At 35.3% G+C, this 18,014-nt stretch overlaps 1 protein-coding gene across 1 annotated transcript; it reads right to left on the bottom strand.

The window, feature by feature from the left end:
• Nucleotides 1–3,071: 3,071 nt before the first annotated feature.
• Nucleotides 3,072–3,864, bottom strand: LOC149418550 (uncharacterized). The gene has a single exon (XM_089639119.1). The coding sequence runs from the start codon at nt 3,861–3,863 to the stop codon at nt 3,072–3,074; it is 792 nt and encodes a 263-aa protein (XP_089495245.1). The 5' UTR covers nt 3,864.
• Between the last annotated feature and the right edge of the window lie 14,150 nt (nt 3,865–18,014).

Genomic DNA, 18,014 nt, shown 5'->3' with positions numbered 1-18,014 from the left:
GCGTTATTTTTGCAGTCGGTTGCATCGTGTAGATTTTGTGGATACAAAAAAATCTATGGATTTAATAAATTGAGTGTTTGAAGCACATTTTTTTCCTTTGTAAGTAAGTACATGCCGTATTTTTTAATTGAGTTTTATTTTTAAAACTGTTTATCTCATTCCTTGGCAACACTACATCATGCTGTCAATCTTAATATTCCACAAAAAAGTTAAAAATTTTCTAAATCAAAACATTTTATTTTTCTGTGTCTAAATGTTACACATTTTTATTTTCGAGTATATTAGATACCCACCTATATTTTTATTTGTTATCAAAAACTATATTAGTTAATATAATTCTTGAATGATAATAATTATATAATATGTAAAAAATATCTAGCCAGGAAAGAAAATCGCCGAATATAATCAAAGATCTACATATTAATATTACATAGTTATGTCAAAATTATTTTATACATTCGTATGTAGTTATATAATGATGTTTATGTAATGTTAAATGGTGCCCTATATTTTGTAGGCTGTGCCAATAAAATAAAATTAATTACTGATCGAAAATGATTTATGTAACAGTTTTATGGTGAAGTGGATATCTTAGAGAATCATAAAATTTTACAATCCCAATTCGTGAATATTATTATTTCCCTGATTAAATTTACAAAATAGTATTTTTTATAACACACAGCAAACTTATTGGTATGTAATATAAAATACCCGTTTTTCATTGTCAAAGAGTAAGTCATTGTGACAAAGAACAGAAAGCTGATATAAGTCCAAATGTATTTTTGAGTTTCAATTGATAGTAGATACCCTATATTATTCCAATACAGTTATGTTTAAATATATCAATTCTTGATCGAAGTGTCGATGTCTTAGAGTTAAAACATTGTATCTCCTTAAATCGTATATATAGAAAAAAACTGAAACTGAAAACTGAAACCTTCGAAAATTTGATCTTATGATATAAAAATAAGTTTTTAGTTCCATATTATGGTATCTGTATCTGATGTAAATATAATATTTTGGCATTGGATTTTTATTCAAATTATTTTGTTAAGGAAGTACAATATGTGTGCTCATAAAACCAATTCCTGGAGGATTTACAATAATACTTTAATTATGTTTGTATCTCTAGAACGTGGGTTAAGGATATGTTATTTGAACTCATAAATTACTTAACTTACTATCAACTAAAATTGGAGGTACAATATTTTAACTCTAAGCCATCAATTTATTAATTTTGAATATCTAGAAAATATTAAATCGATATATTTTTATGTTTTGGACATGTCACCTTTCCATACTGTACCAATTTTTTTCCAACCATTGCTACACGAAATGATGTTTGTTTGTGAACAATAATAATCATGGCATCCATTCAAGTTAAAAGCTTAAGAAAAAATGTAAAATGTACTCGTCTGAAAATCACCTATAAAAATATTTTTCTCTTAAAGTTTACGATAATCGCTTTTTCAATTTAAATTTTTTTTTTTTTTGATGATAATAAAGCACTTTGAACATCTACGTTTCCGTCTTTATGCAATTACTTTTCATAACTTCATTCATCCAATATACCTTTATTATATTCCCATATCTAAAGAATGGTACATGATCTTTTTACTAATAAGTACAGTAATACCCCGAGTTACGTAAGCAATGCGTTCTGCAGATCTTTATGTAACTTGAATTTGCAAAGTAATTACAGATCTTTGTTTTTAGGTTTATTACCCGTGCGTTTGAATTGCATTCTAACGGTTAATAAACGATGATTACTATATAGCGGTGATAAATGTAAATATTAAATATGCCACACTCTGCCTCAGCAAGAACGCCATGTATATACTGAGATAAATGTATCACATCGATACCCACGAACAATCTTCGTGGCGCTTCATTAGAGTAGCGAAATAAGCCCGAGCTAGCTTTGAAGCAGTCAACGTGTTAATAATATTACACATACATTGTCATATACGCATACCAAGTGAATGAATAAAAAATTATGTCGCCTGTTACATAACTTGAGGTGTTTCTGTACATTGATCGTAAGAACAACTGCAATCAATATTCCCTATTTTGCTGCACTTGTTAGCAATGTATATAACAATGCGGTTTTGGAAGGAGTAGAGAACAAATTCAATTTTACCTATATTGATTGAGGTCGTTGCCAGGGCACTTGGATGTTGATAATCATATATTACTAATGCTACAGTACACTGCCAATCGAAACATTAAAATAAATTCGAGCTTTATTATTAAAAATAAATTTCAGATTATTTTCTATTTAACTCAACAATTATTCCTTGCTTAAGGTAATTAGAATGAATGGTGATTTCGGCAATTGTGACTACATTACTTCCCAATCCATGATGAAAATCAATATAAAGAAAAATATTCAATTTATTCTAAGAACTAGGTAACATAAGTTCGCTGATTTCAATACTAAATAATAATTTACAGGTCTCTAAATATTATGCTAAAAATATGTTCATTTAATCATTTCTGGCTTATGAAACAACAGATTTGTAAAAGGTTCACAAAAACCATATTATTTGAAATGAATAATAATCCACAGTGGTTATTATTTATAATTATTTTTTTACGATTGAAACATTTTGAAATATTTGTTATTTTCTCCATTATTATAAAGTTGTATGCATAAATCTATTATGAAATATCCAAAAATAATATTTTTTGTTTTAATCTGTTTATTGGTCCCACTGTAAGCAATAATAAATTAGATTCTTTATCTACTTTTGTTTCTAGGAATTTCCAATATCTACTGATCTCTCATAAAAGTGTACAAATTTGACGTTTGCAAATCTCCCCAATACAATTTTATGAATTCATTTTATGGTTATATAAAATATACGGTCAACTTTATGTAGTTTCATAAATTGTCATAAAATGAACGCTTTAGCATTTCTTTGTCATAATGTTGTCATTGTCTTTCTTGGTCATTGTTGATAAAATAACTTAAAAAGAAGTACAAATGAAATTCTCTTTATTAGTAAAGTTGTTAATTACAATTCTAAAAGAATTTTGGTGGTAGGTGAGTGATTTTCAACAATCAACGATTAACGGATTAGATCAGTAGCTGGCCTCAGGCGATCGTTTTGGCTTTCGAGGACGGGGCGGGTGATTCCAGAAGGTGCTCCTACAACGGGCCTGGTCAGATCGATGGGGGCAACTGGCACCTCAAGGATGGGCCTGGTGATACCGGCTGGGGCATCAATAACGGGCCTGGTGATGTCAATTGGGGCTCCAATGACGGGCCTGGTAAAGTCGATTGGGGCAACTGGCAGAACAAGGATGGGCTTAGTGATTCCATGTGGTACTTCAGCGATGGGCTTGGAGATGCCAGATTCAATGTTGATGGGTCCTAGGGTATCGATGAGGGACTCTGCAGACTTGTCGCTGACGATGTTGATAATAATCTGAACACGGGGGCTGGAGACTGGAGCTTCAATGGGAAGTTCTTCTGGAATGGGCATGGGGAAAGTTTGTGGTCCTTCTGGGATTGGCATTGGGTAAGTCATTGGTCCATCGGGGATGAGTGGCAGAGGCTTGGTAAGGCTTGGAATGTCTGGGAACAATGGAGCTGGCAGGGGCATGACGTCTGGGTAGACTGGCAGTGGGCTGATGACGATTGGCAAGTTTGGCAGAACTGGCAGTGGGCTGATGATGGTTGGCAGGTTTGGCAGAACCGAAGGTCCTGCTGGGAGCAGAGGAGCTGGCATGGGCACAGCGATGTGCTCCTCTTCTACGATGGGCGCAGGGCGGTGGCTGATGAGGGGGATGTCGAAGGTCCCGATGGGGGAGCTGCTGGCAGCGGCCACGAGGGCGAGGGCGAGGATGAGGAACTTCATCTTGTAACTACAATGATAAAAATTGTTTTATTAGATGTTAGTCATGAAAATTAAAATAGTATCATATATATTAATAAGGAAATTCTAAATTTAAAATTCTAACCAATGTTTTATTGAGTTCTAATGTCAATGTTTTTAGTTTTAAAAGCATGTCTTAAAAAATCATCACAAATAAAATCAGATGTTATAACAACAGGAAGGGAGTAGGTACTATATAATAAATATATAATTTAGCTTTGAAAATTAGAATGTTACAATGTGAGTCCTAAATTTTAACAATAGCTCCTCAACGTAAACCAAATGAATAAACAAATATTTGAAAATTAGAATGTTACAATGTGAGTACTAAATTAAAAAAAATAGCTCCTCAATTATAAACCAAATGAATGAACATATATTACATTTCCAATGAAATTATTTGTCTGACACAATTTATACCTGAAGAACTATTGAATCTCACAGGTTGATAATTTTGTAGCTTCTAACTAAATACTATAATTTGTAATGTGGTAATAATAAACTTACTGATTATTTCCTTTCGAACAGAAAGCAACTGAATGATGTTGATTGATTCAGTACAGTTTATATAGTGGATATTTTTATGACTGAGATATGGAGAAGATAAAGAAATAGACTGGCTGGCTTACAAAGTTCTCCAATAAAACAAATCCCCCAAATTAGATGATTTGTTGGCCATACGGCTTCTAACATGGATTAATTTATTGCTATTGATTTGTCTGTTCTAACGTAGGGCTTTTCCAATTTTTATTTGCGTAATTAACCAGTTGACAGTATAGCGAGGAGAATTTTATGTGGTTGTATTATTCAAGTATGTGTAATTTTAAGAACTTAAAAAATATGAACACGCTAACAAGTAAAATAAGAAAACTTGTATGGCTTGACCCCAGTGGTAGAGCAGAATGATGCTTGGCTATGTGCCCAAAAGTTGCTGATTAAAAGTTAACAAGGACGAAAAGGTATGATTTGAGATTTTCACGGTCAAAAGTATTATAGTGATTTGTTTTTGGGGTATTATGCCGTGTTGCGCTAACTCCTTCTTTAGCCAACGTTTCGGACAGCATAGCAGTGTCCATCATCAGGGCAGATGTGTAAAATTATTATTTAGCCATTTTTTCAATTTTAAAGAACATTTGGTTGGTAAAACCTTAATTCGGCAAAAAGTTAGTTAACCGCTTGTCACTCTTAATCGATGAATAAAATTTGATAAATCCGTACCTATTCGTCCTTTATTATGGTGATTTGTTTTTGGGGTATTATTTAGCCAACGTTTCGGACAGCATAGCAGTGTCCATCATCAGGGCAGATGTGTAATAATACATTAAGGTTAACTAAAAATTTTGCCGAATTGAGTTTTACCAACCAAGAGTTCTTTAAAATGTCCTTTAAAATTGAAAAAATGGCTAAATAATATTTTTTTTTTTTCTACGATTATTTTTATCCTATTGACCAAATATAAAAACTTTGACATACCTGGTTTATAACTAGTATGTAGTTCTGTGAATGGCGACAGACGCTTAGTATGCTCTAATTTTCTCTACTGTAAAACATAAAACCAAAATTTTCCCTGAAATAATAAGTTTTATAAGTAGGTACTTACATACCTACCAGCTTAATAAGGAACAGCGTGAAAAATATTATGGCTTAAAAAATATGTACATATTCATCGTGTAGATCAGAGGTTCCCAAAGTGGTCTATATGGACCCCCAGGGGTCGATATCGGCATGCTGGGGGTCTATGTAAGCGAGAAAAAAATTTGGGGGTCCACAAGATTCAAATGGGGGTACATACGAGTGGACCCCCATTTACCTCAAGTAAACATTTAGGAGTTCCGTAAATGACACAATAGACCTAACACAAAAATAATAGACTGAGAAATTACTTATTTGATATTTCGTAAAGTTGTTAATTGAGGTATATAAATAGAGTCTAGTTCCTTTTCTTGTCAGAATTAATATATTCAAGCAGAACATTGCACATTGGAAGCCGCGAATTTTCCTAGTTCCACAACTTATTTTTGAAAAACGTCCAAGATAATAATGACGTTCAACATTTAAATGCACTTCACACAGACTTGAAAACTAAGTTTAAGGACATTTTGGCTAAGGAAATGCAACGTTGAAGAATCGGATATTATGTGACAAGAAGAACTGACCGGAATAAGCACTGACAAAGAACTTAAGGGGCAGTTCTGTAATGCCAGCCACAGAAAGAAATTCCCGTTGCTTATCCTGCTTCATTTTCATTTGGTGTAATACCTCACAAGGGTGCCCCTGTCTGCACAATGTATAGACAGAGCAACTATACCGCCACCCGGTTGTTGAGCAGGCAAGGGAAGGGAATAATTTTACTAAAAAAATAAATGATTATCACATTGGACGTTAATAGTTTTAGGAAAATTCAATATTCGGCAGGAAGGGGGTCTACGGAAAAAAAAATATTAGGCAAGTGGTCTACGGGGCAAATAAGTTTGGGAACCTCTGATGTAGATCAACAAAAACTGATTCTGAATATATAAGATTTGTTATTTATATACAAAGATTTATGAAACTTCTTTTAGAAACGAATAAAACACCATCTCATTCAAACACAGTTTGGTTGGTACAACCGAAATGCTGATCGATCACAACCAGTCTACGTGAGTAATACGTCTATGGCCTATAAAATATTCATCAAGGTTGCCAATTCGTGGAGGATTCCCAAAATTGCGCAGAATTTAGACTTTTCAAAAATTTGTTTTTTTGAGAGGAGAACCTTTTGTGCCTCAGCCTGAACGTAAGAGAAAATCCTAAAATGACTATATAATAATTTAAAAAAACAGGGTTAATTTCAATGGAATTTAGTTTCATTTTGGAGGTAAAGGAACTTGTGGTGATTTTCTGGAATTTCAAAATCTCTTTTTCAGCAGGTGCGTGCATGGATGCACTTTTGGATTTTGATTCAGTACGATAACATTAGTGAAGAGATGCCAACTTTTTACCTAGTGTTCTTCGATGTTGAAAGCGGGTAATCTTAAGAATAAAAACACTTTGACTCTCATACAAAATACAGCGCCAGTTGAGAAATAAAATGTAGGCTTTTGAGACTGCATTTTAAAGGCATTTTTTGGAGACCAGAAAAAATAACATTCTGAAAATTATTTTTAATTATTAAAAAGAACTATATCAAAAAATATATACACAGGTAATTAAGTTAGAAGGTTATTATTGATACAAAAATGGACTGCAGTTCCTCAATATAAACCACAAATATTTTATGTAATTCATTAAGGAATTATACATTTTTTCCATGGATTTTTTATTTATATTTTATGTTAGATCCACAAAGAGACCAGGAAAATAATACCACTCAGGGCCTATGTCATCTTTGTGGATGCTGTGTGAAAGGTCTTTTTAGGGTAGGAAGGAGAAGATGTCCTGGGAAGGAAAAAGGCAAGAGGGATGGATAGGAATCTGGGGGTCAGTGTGTCTAGGAGTGACAGACTTATAAATCCATCCCTCTCACTGCCGATGCAAGGCGATGTTCCGAGAGAGCCTACCGGAGAGGTTAAAATGTCTCTCTTGACCTGTCACGCGGTTGATGGTCAGACGCATCGGCTACCAAGACTACATAAACTCGGGCTAAGTCACCAAACATAGTGAACCACTTGGGGTGACCTATGGCAGAGGTGTTGGGTATCCAATAAATGGCTCACAGGCAATCTCAATGACAATTATTTTTAAAACTTTCTTCAGGCAGGTGGATAGTAAGTAAAATAAAATGCGAATAAGATGGTTCAAGTAGACCGGTCGGTGGCCGAGTTGACATCGCGTCTGGGTCCCACCCAGGCGTAGTGTGTTCAATTCCATGGTTCATTAAAAAAAAACATGATATCACATTTGAAAAAAATAATCTTTACTGAACCATAAACAAAGTAATGCTTGCTTGAATAATGAAGTGGATACAACAGACTTTAGAATACGGAAAGCACAAACACATTTACAAAAAGACAAAAAAACGGTTGAGTTGAAAGAAAATAAAGTTGCTATCCGTGTCTATCTGCTTGTGCGTTTGGTTCTACTAAACTACCTACGCAACGTATTGTGATAGGGTTTTCACTGTCATTTGTAAAATTTCTTCCGGAAGGTTTATATATAATACATGTATAATAATACTTATAGAAAGTAGATAAAAATCTAGGTTTTGTAATCAAGTCGTAAAAAAATATTTTCGAGCGCTTACATTGCTAACGCTGGCTAAACCTTATGAGATACATCACAATAATGTACATCTTGAAAAGTCCGCGATGGTATAATGCCGGGTACGCTTCAGCTAGTAGTCAATAAATAATTACTGCTACTATATTGGTATAAAATGTTAACTTAGGTACCTAGCTACTTGTTCAGTAATTTATGATATTATGTTATTTTCCGTGTTTTCCCCAAACAGATCGCCAGCTGATTGCCTGATTAGGTGGTTGATTATTTATGATCATTAAAATTCATAACATTTTTTGACCTAGATACTACGCAGTAGGATATAGGAAAATAATGTAGGCATTAATTACACAATTTCGTCAGCAATTTTCATATTCTTTCTTTCTTTTTTATATTGGGTTTTTACACATAATAAGGAACTCTATTGGAAACAGTAGATATAGCATTAAGAGTGTGTATTCAGATAGAAAACAGTGATGCCAAGTAATGCACAACCGGCGGCCTGCGGGATTTTCGTGCGACCCACTTAGCAGAATAAAAATCAACAACATTCATTTATTGAGTTGACCTCGGATCTAGAATTTTTTTTGCCTGATAATTGATATTTTTAATGAGTTCATTTTTATCACAACCAAAATGTTGTTTTTGTAAATATATTAAAGTAATGGAAGTGAGGTTATATATACCTAACTTATTTTTTAATAACAATCGTTCCGATTTTCGGGTGCTGTGATCAAAATATTTAATGGTTTCCCTACTGTTTTACAAAATACGAAACGGTGTCGCCACCGTGACAATTTTTTTTTTTAATATTCATCTTTTGAATTTCACTTTTGTTTTCTTGGATAAATGTATGAATGAAGTGAAAATATGGAAGTGGAAATTAACCCACTTCCTGAAATACGATCGAACTGAAGTTCGACAGATAGACACACGAACATATACGCATTTTTCTGGGAGTGGGTGACATTACAAAAGTTGATAGAGGTAATAAATGTCGGTCCTGTTTACCTAATTGGGTTTTGGCTCAGTTAGCGCGGTTAACTCTATTTTCTGGGGAGGAAGGTTCAATCCTTAGTCAAACCAAAAGAAAAATATTTATTTTTAAATACAATTATGTATATATTGTAGTAAGAACAGTTATTTATGGGTTGATTTTGTGAATATCGCACAATAGTCCCAAATCCTCCCAACCTTCTGGAGCCAGTGAGACTATGGCATCCCCATATGGGGTATGGGAAGAGCATGGTGAGGAAGTACCTGGATGTTCAGATCTGGTCACTAAACACGGCTAAAGCTATTTCAAGCAACGTTTCAATTATGAATGGTGGTCTTACACGAGAGTATCTATCACTCTGGAATTTTCCGCAAATATACTACATATTATTTAAATTAATAAATTGTATAATAAGACAAATTAACCAAATAAAATTTGTGTTATTAATTTCACATCTTAGATAAAATATCATATTTTAGGTAGGTTGATAGTTATTTAAAAAAAATATATGATAGTTTTAGCTCTACTGGCTCCGGACAGTTGGGACGTTTACACGCTCCCTCCAGCGTTTTAGGGTCATATATGACCTGGCATCCATATTTAATAAAATTATTTTCATCTTTTTTTCTATCATGCGGAAATATTTAATGTTTTTACACACGTGGACGTGGCTCAGACTATCTGTGCAATCATTGAGGACACAGGCCTACGTCGGAAGAGGCCTCGTCTGGGTACCAAAATGACACACATTGAGGACACAGGCCTACGTCGGAAGAGGCCTCGTCTGGGTACCAAAATGACACACATTGAGGACACAGGCCTACGTCGGAAGAGGCCTCGTCTGGGTACCAAAATGACACACATTGAGGACACAGGCCTACGTCGGAAGAGGCCTCGTCTGGGTACCAAAATGACACACATTGAGGAAAAATAAATTGAGACTTTCATTCCCGAAAAAAGTCAAAATCTCATAAATTTTGCTGTCTTTGCGGTGAACATCTTTTTAAGATTTACCAAAAGAGAGAATAGGAAATAGATACCCTTATTAAGTGTAATTTGTTTCATTAACAATTAATTATAAACAACAAGTTTCATGATTCTTGGTATGGAACTCAGTTAGAGTTATTAAATTTTGAACTTCCGATGGGTTGGAGGTCATCAATTTTGTCCCTCTCTGTTGTTCAGATTTAATGAAATTTGTTGATTGACATTTTCCATTTGTTCACATAACGTTAACACAACCTTCTTCCCATTAGTGCATGGCCGGATCTTAATCTAAAAATGATTCTCATTTCCAATCTTTTCAGAAGAATTTCAGTAAACCATGGTGTTTTAAACGGTTCCTTTTGGAGCATTCACACACAAATCCACCTATTCATTCCCATGGAGTGCCACATGAGATGGAATATTATCAGCTCTTTGAACAATGGATATGTAATCCACGTAAGAATAAAAAAAATTATTATTTTAAATTGTGTATTTTTGTTCCTACTTTGAATAAAATCTTTATCTTATCAACGATTTCTTCGTGATAAAGAAATTAGTATAAAAAGCTTTGCGGAATCATTCTACATCACAGTTCGCTGATTGAAAGGATCTAACAGTGAGTAAAACTTATTATCGTAAGAAGTATTTTAGTAAACAGTTACTAAACTAAATACCACTTATTAATTTTAGTAATTTAGCAATAAAGTGTGAATGCACCATAAAATATAATATTAATTCAGTTTTCTATTATCTAATTACTTATACCATCTCTAGATTCAACATGAAGTTCCTAATCCTCGCCTTCGCCCTCGTGGCCGCTGCCAGCAGCTCCCCCGTCGGAACCTTCGACATTCCCCTCATCAGTCACCGCCCTGCACCCATCGTAGAAGAGGAACACTTCGCTGTGCCCATGCCAGCTCCTCTGCTACCAGCAGGACCTTCGGTTCTGCCAAATCTGCCAACCATCATCAGCCCACTGCCAGTTCTGCCAAACTTGCCAATCGTCATCAGCCCACTGCCAGTCTACCCAGACGTCATGCCCCTGCCAGCTCCATTGTTCCCAGACATTCCAAGCCTTACAAAGCCTCTGCCACTCATCCCCGATGGACCCATGACTTACCCAATGCCAATCCCAGAAGGACCACAAACTTTCCCCATGCCCATTCCAGAAGTTGAAGAACTTCCCATTGAAGCTCCAGTCTCCAGCCCTCTTGTTCAGATTATTATTAATATCGTCAGCGACAAGTCTGCAGATTCCCTCGTCGATACCCTAGGACCCATCAACATTGAACATGGAATCACCAAGCCCATCCTTATGCTGCCAGTTGCCCCAATCGACTTTACCAGGCCCGTCATTGGAGCCCCAATCGACATCACCAGGCCCGTTATTGATGCCCCAGCCGGTATCACCAGGCCCATCCTCGAGGTGCCAGTTGCCCCCATCGATCTTACCAGTCCCGTCGTAGGAGCACCTTCCGGAATCACCCGCCCTGTCCTCGAAAGCCAAAACGACCTCCTGAGGCCAGCTACTGATCTGATCCGTTAATTAACATTATAATTGATATTTATTTAACTATGACTACCAAAAATGTTACTATTCCACTACTCTGTTTGATTTATTTTGAAAATCTAATAAAAAGAATTCCATCTGTATAAAGTATTTATTTTATTACCAATGTATAGAAGTAATAACACATGATAAATAAGGCACAGTAATGTTGGCAATGGAAAATAAAAGGATCACAGATCAAATGATCAGTACCTTCTTTGAAATTTCTACAAAAAAAAGATAAATATTCCACTTTAGAATAGTGATATTAGATCTAGTGAAGTGACAATCCAATTTTTTTATAGAAAAATTTAACACCAGATCTCCTTAAATTTTAAATGATTGATCAAAAGCTTTCAAGGGTTTCTAGAATCGCTTCGTAACCCGCTGGATAACACGCTGAAACACCAAAACCTGTAATTTGTAGGGTGGAAATAAACGTAAATACCAGCCCCTATCAGCCCCAATCCCAATGCAATCTCCGTGAAATAAATTCCCTCAGGGTCTATGTCATCTTTGGGAATGATGTGTGGAGGGTCTTTTAATGGAAAGGAAGGAGAGGAAGAACAGGGAAGGAAAAAGGTTAGAGGCTTGCTTCGTTCCTTTCCCATAAGTTGAGGTTCTGTTCGACAGTTCGGTTCGCGTATGTTTACGTAGCATTATGTGCTATATACACCATTGTAACAATTTGTCATCTTTGTGGATGCTGTGTGAAAGGTCTTTTTAAGGTAGGAAGGAGAGGATTTTCTGGGAAGAAAAAGGCATGAGGGATGGATAGGAATCTGGGGTTAGTGTGTCTAGGAGTGACGGACTTATGAATCCATCCCTCTCACTGCGGTGCAAGGCGATGTTCTGAGAGAGCCTCAACCAGTCTCTCGCAGTCTGGCCTGTGACGCGGTTGATGGTCAGACGCATCGGCCACCAAGACCACATGAACCCAGGCCCAAGTCACCAAACATAGTGAATCACTAGGGATGTAGAGGTGTTGGTTATCCGATAAATGGTACATGGGCCGCCTCCCAAATTGCCTCTGAAATCTCACCATCTCAATGACAATTCTTTTTAAAACTTTCTTCAGGCAGGTGGATAGTAAGTAAAATAAAATGCGAATAAGATGGTTCAAGTAGACCGGTCGGTGGCCGAGTTGACATCGAGTTTGGGTCCCACCCAGGCGCAGTGTGTTCAATTCCATGGTTCATTCCAAAAAAAAACATGATATCACATTTGAAAAAAATAATCTTTACTGAACCATAAACAAAGTAATGCTTGCTTGAATAATGAAGTGGATAAAACAGACTTTAGAATACGGAAAGCACAAACACATTTACAAAAAGACAAAAAAACGGTTGAGTTGAAAGAAAATAAAGTTGCTATCCGTGTCTATCTGCTTGTGCGTTTGGTTCTACTAAACTACCTACGCAACGTATTGTGATAGGGTTTTCACTGTCATTTGTAAAATTTCTTCCGGAAGGTTTATATATAATACATGTATAATAATACTTATAGAAAGTAGATAAAAATCTAGGTTTTGTAATCAAGTCGTAAAAAAATATTTTCGAGCGCTTACATTGCTAACGCTGGCTAAACCTTATGAGATACATCACAATAATGTACATCTTGAAAAGTCCGCGATGGTATAACGCCGGGTACGCTTTTATATAATTAATAAATAAATAGTAATAGTCAATAAATAATTACTGCTACTATATTGGTATAAAATGTTAACTTAGGTACCTAGCTACGTGTTCAGTAATTTATGATATTATGTTATTTTCCGTGTTTTCCCCAAACAGATCGCCAGCTGATTGCCTGATTAGGTGGTTGATTATTTATGATCATTAAAATTCATAACATTTTTTGACCTAGATACTACGCAGTAGGATATAGGAAAATAATGTAGGCATTAATTACACAATTTCGTCAGCAATTTTCATATTCTTTCTTTCTTTTTTATACTGGGTTTTTACACATAATAAGGAACTCCATTGGAAACAGTAGATATAGCTTTAAGAGTGTGTATTCAGATAGAGAACAGTGATGCCAAGTGATGCACAACCGGCGGCCTGCGGGATTTTCGTGCGACCCACTTGGCAGAATAAAAATCAACAGCATTCATTTATTGTGTTGACCTCTGATCTAGAATTTTTATGACAACCAAAACTTGTTTTTCAAAATATAGAAGTAATGGAAGTGAGGTTATATATAACTTATTTTTTAATAACAATCGTTTTTGGTTTCGTTTTCGTCAATTTTTGGGTTGTCGATGATAACTAACTAACTAACCATCACGCCGTTTCCCGCAGGGGTAGGCAGAGAGGACGGACCGCCAAACAACTCGGTCTTGGCACACACTTCTTGCCTCATTCACATTCATACATCGTCTTATACATACTCTTCTATTATTCTGTATCTTGACATGGCCCGACTCGAGTATCTGATTCACTTGATCGTGCCATGTCTTTCTCAGGCGTCCCCGACTTCTGCTACCAAGTGGTTGTCGATAATAATGTATTCTATCAACGTTATCTTCAGTTTACCTCAAATATTTATACTGGAACCAATTAACAAAATCCTAAAAATAGCGAAAATGAAAGTGGAACCCATTAACTAAATCCTAAAAATAGCGAAAATGAATGTGGAACCCATTAACAAAATCCTAAAAAATAGCGAAAATGAATAATTCATATTTCGCGCCGCTATCGTAACAATCGGTTTAACTTTAAAAATTATTTCCTATTTTTTTTATATGAACAAGATAAAAGTGATGATAAATTTTTATTACAAATTCCAAAAAAAAAACAAATAAAATATCGAGTTCTCTCAATTATTCTATAATCGGAGTAAAAATTTAAATAAAATGTGGTTGGCGATTTTGACAACATTTTTCACGTTTGATATTAATATTTTATTATTTAGAAATAGTAATGTTTATTTTAAATGCATACACCGCAAAGACAATTTTATTTAGTTGCTAAAAGAGTATTTGTTTTTACGGAAAATGAAAAAAATAAGATGTATATAGAGCATTTTAAATACACAGAAAACATTGCAAACTGTACCAAAGTGATGAAACTACTGATGGATTAAAAAAATGGCAACTCCATCGACTGTAAAGTTAACGATGTAGGAACCATACCCCCAGGCCCACAGAAAAATTATAAAATGGCCCTCCGGCTAATGGTTGTGCATCACTGATATAGATATAGAACAACACACTTAGATTCTGAATATCTTTATTGTATATGGTTATTCCTACAATCAAAACTACTTTAAAAAATGAATAAAAAAACTGCTTTTATGAACCCAAAAAGCATTAAAACATATCTATTCTTCTATGAATACGATTTTTTTTTGGTTTTAGGCATTTCACCCTGAAAAGAGTGTTTTTTGAATACGATCTTTAACAAATACTAGCATTAGACAGTGGATAAGTAAATTAAATAATGTATGCATTGTAAAAAATTGAAAGGATTTTCCCGTTATTGAATTTCGAACGTTAATCCCTTCAAATTGAAAAAAAGCGTTTGTAAATAGTAAGAAAATAGTAAATTCCGTTCCGTTTAGATTTGATATAGGTACCTAGTTAAACGTGTCGTGGCGTAAGAACGTTATACTTAGTATTTTCAAAAATTTTCCGAAAAATAGTTTTATTTCACACGCCAATAATCTTGTTATTGTACAATTATTTAAAAATATCAATGAATAGATGAAAACAATAGCGCATTTTGCTTTTACGTCCAACAGATAGCGCCGTTTTTTAAAAAAACTATTTTTACAGATTACGTTGTTTTTCAAAAAAGTATGTTTTTACCTGTGACAGGTGACATCTATATAATAAAGGTAGGTATATAAAAACACACGCGTATTCGAATGCAAAGTTATGTCAAAGTTTCAAAGCAATCAGAGGACACAGGCCTAGCAAAATAATGTGCCAAGTTTTTACTTTTTCCTTTACCTCGGAGGTGGTCTCGTCTGGGTACCAAAATGACACACATTGAGGAAAAATAAAATGAGACTTTCATTCCCGAAAGAAGTCAAAATCTCAGAAATTATTGCTTTCTTTGAGGTGAACATCTTTCAAGATTTACCGACCAATGACAAAAGAGAAATAATGTGAACTAAATGAGGAAATATAGACACTTAAGTGTATTTTTTTCTTTAAAACTAATTACAAACAACAAGTTTCATGATTCTTGGTATAGCATGGAACTCAGTTAAAGCTATTAAATTTTGAACTTCCGATGGGTTTGAGGTCATCAATTTTGTCCCTCTCTGTTGTTCAGATTTAATGAAATTTGTTGATTGACATTTTCCATTTGTTCACATAACGTTAACACAACCTTCTTCCCATTAGTGCATGGCCGGATCTTAATCTAAACATGATTCTCATTTCCAATCTTTTCAGAAGAATTTCAGTAAACCATGGTGTTTTAAACGGTTCCTTTTGGAGCATTCACACACAAATCCACCTATTCATTCTCATGGATTGCCACATGAGATGGAATATTATCAGCTCTTTGAACAATGGATATGTAATCCACGTAAGAATAAAAAAGATTATTATTTTAAATTGTGTATTTTTGTTCCTACTTTGAATAAAATCTTTATCTTATCAACGATTTCTTCGTGATAAAGAAATTAGTATAAAAAGCTTTGCGGAATCATTCTACATCACAGTTCGCTGATTGAAAGGATCTAACAGTGAGTAAAACTTATTATCGTAAGAAGTATTTTAGTAAACAGTTACTAAACTAAATACCACTTATTAATTTTAGTAATTTAGCAATAAAGTGTGAATGCACCATAAAATATAATATTAATTCAGTTTTCTATTATCTAATTACTTATACCATCTCTAGATTCAACATGAAGTTCCTAATCCTCGCCTTCGCCCTCGTGGCCGCTGCCAGCAGCTCCCCCGTCGGAACCTTCGACATCCCCCTCATCAGTCACCGCCCTGCACCCATCGTAGAAGAGGAGCACTTCGCTGTGCCCATGCCAGCTCCTCTGCTCCCAGCAGGACCTTCGGTTCTGCCAAATCTGCCAACCATCATCAGCCCACTGCCAGTTCTGCCAAACTTGCCAATCGTCATCAGCCCACTGCCAGTCTACCCAGACGTCATGCCCCTGCCAGCTCCATTGTTCCCAGACATTCCAAGCCTTACAAAGCCTCTGCCACTCATCCCCGATGGACCCACGACTTACCCAATGCCAATCCCAGAAGGTCCACAAACTTTCCCCATGCCCATTCCAGAAGTTGAAGAACTTCCCATTGAAGCTCCAGTCTCCAGCCCCATTGTTCAGATTATTATCAACATCGTCAGCGACAAGTCTGCAGAGTCCCTCGTCGATACCGTAGGACCCATCAACATTGAATCTGGCATCTCCAAGCCCATCGCTGAAGTACCACATGGAATCACCAAGCCCATCCTTGTGCTGCCAGTTGCCCCAATCGACTTTACCAGGCCCGTCATTGGAGCCCCAATTGACATCACCAGGCCCGTTATTGATGCCCCAGCCGGTATCACCAGGCCCATCCTCGAGGTGCCAGTTGCCCCCGTCGATCTGACCAGGCCCGTAGTAGGAGCACCTTCTGGAATCACCCGCCCAGTCCTCGAAAGCCAAAACGACCTCCTGAGGCCAGCTACTGATCTGATCCGTTAATTAACATTCTAATTGATATTTATTTAACTATGACTACCAAAAATGTTACTATTCCACTACTCTGTTTGATTTATTTTGAAAATCTAATAAAAAGAATTCCATCTGTATAAAGTATTTATTTTATTACCAATGTATAGAAGTAATAACATATGTTAAATAAGGCGCAATAAAGTTGGCAATGGAAAATAAAAGGATCACAGATCAAATGACCAGTACTTGGAAATTTCTACAAAAAAGGTAAATATTCCTCTTTAGAATAGTGGTATTAGATCTTCAAACATCTAGTGAAGTGACCCAATTTCTTTATAGAAACATTTAAGGCAATGCCATACGTAGTAATGCAAAATCATGTGTTTTTGGTTTGAAAATTTGGTCGCCTAGAAATGTTTCAGATGCTTTAATTAAATACTACGAGTAAAATATATCACGACCTTTGAAATAATCGAGTATTTTTATAATCCCAGAAAAAAATAATGTATAGGCCTATGAAAACTGCTTTAAAGTTCAAAATCTCCTACTTGCGAACCCATTTTCACTTTTACTTTTTTCACTCGAGCAACAGCTACGCAAATTTATGTAGATATGTTATTTGTATGAATAAAAATGATTATGCTATTTTATTTGAATAAAACCTAAAAATATGTGACAAACGTTGAAATCTCGGTGGATTTATTGGCTTTAACTCCAATAAGCAGTTCATGTGACTCGGTATTAATATTTGGAGGTACTTATGATATTA

The sequence above is a fragment of the Hesperophylax consimilis genome, chromosome 13 (genome assembly GCF_061612785.1).
Source record: "Hesperophylax consimilis isolate HC1 chromosome 13, BYU_Hcon_1.0, whole genome shotgun sequence".
In the NCBI taxonomy this organism is placed as follows: domain Eukaryota; kingdom Metazoa; phylum Arthropoda; class Insecta; order Trichoptera; family Limnephilidae; genus Hesperophylax; species Hesperophylax consimilis.
The sequence above is the reverse complement of the archived record's forward strand: the minus strand, read 5'-3'. Positions and strand labels throughout refer to the sequence as shown.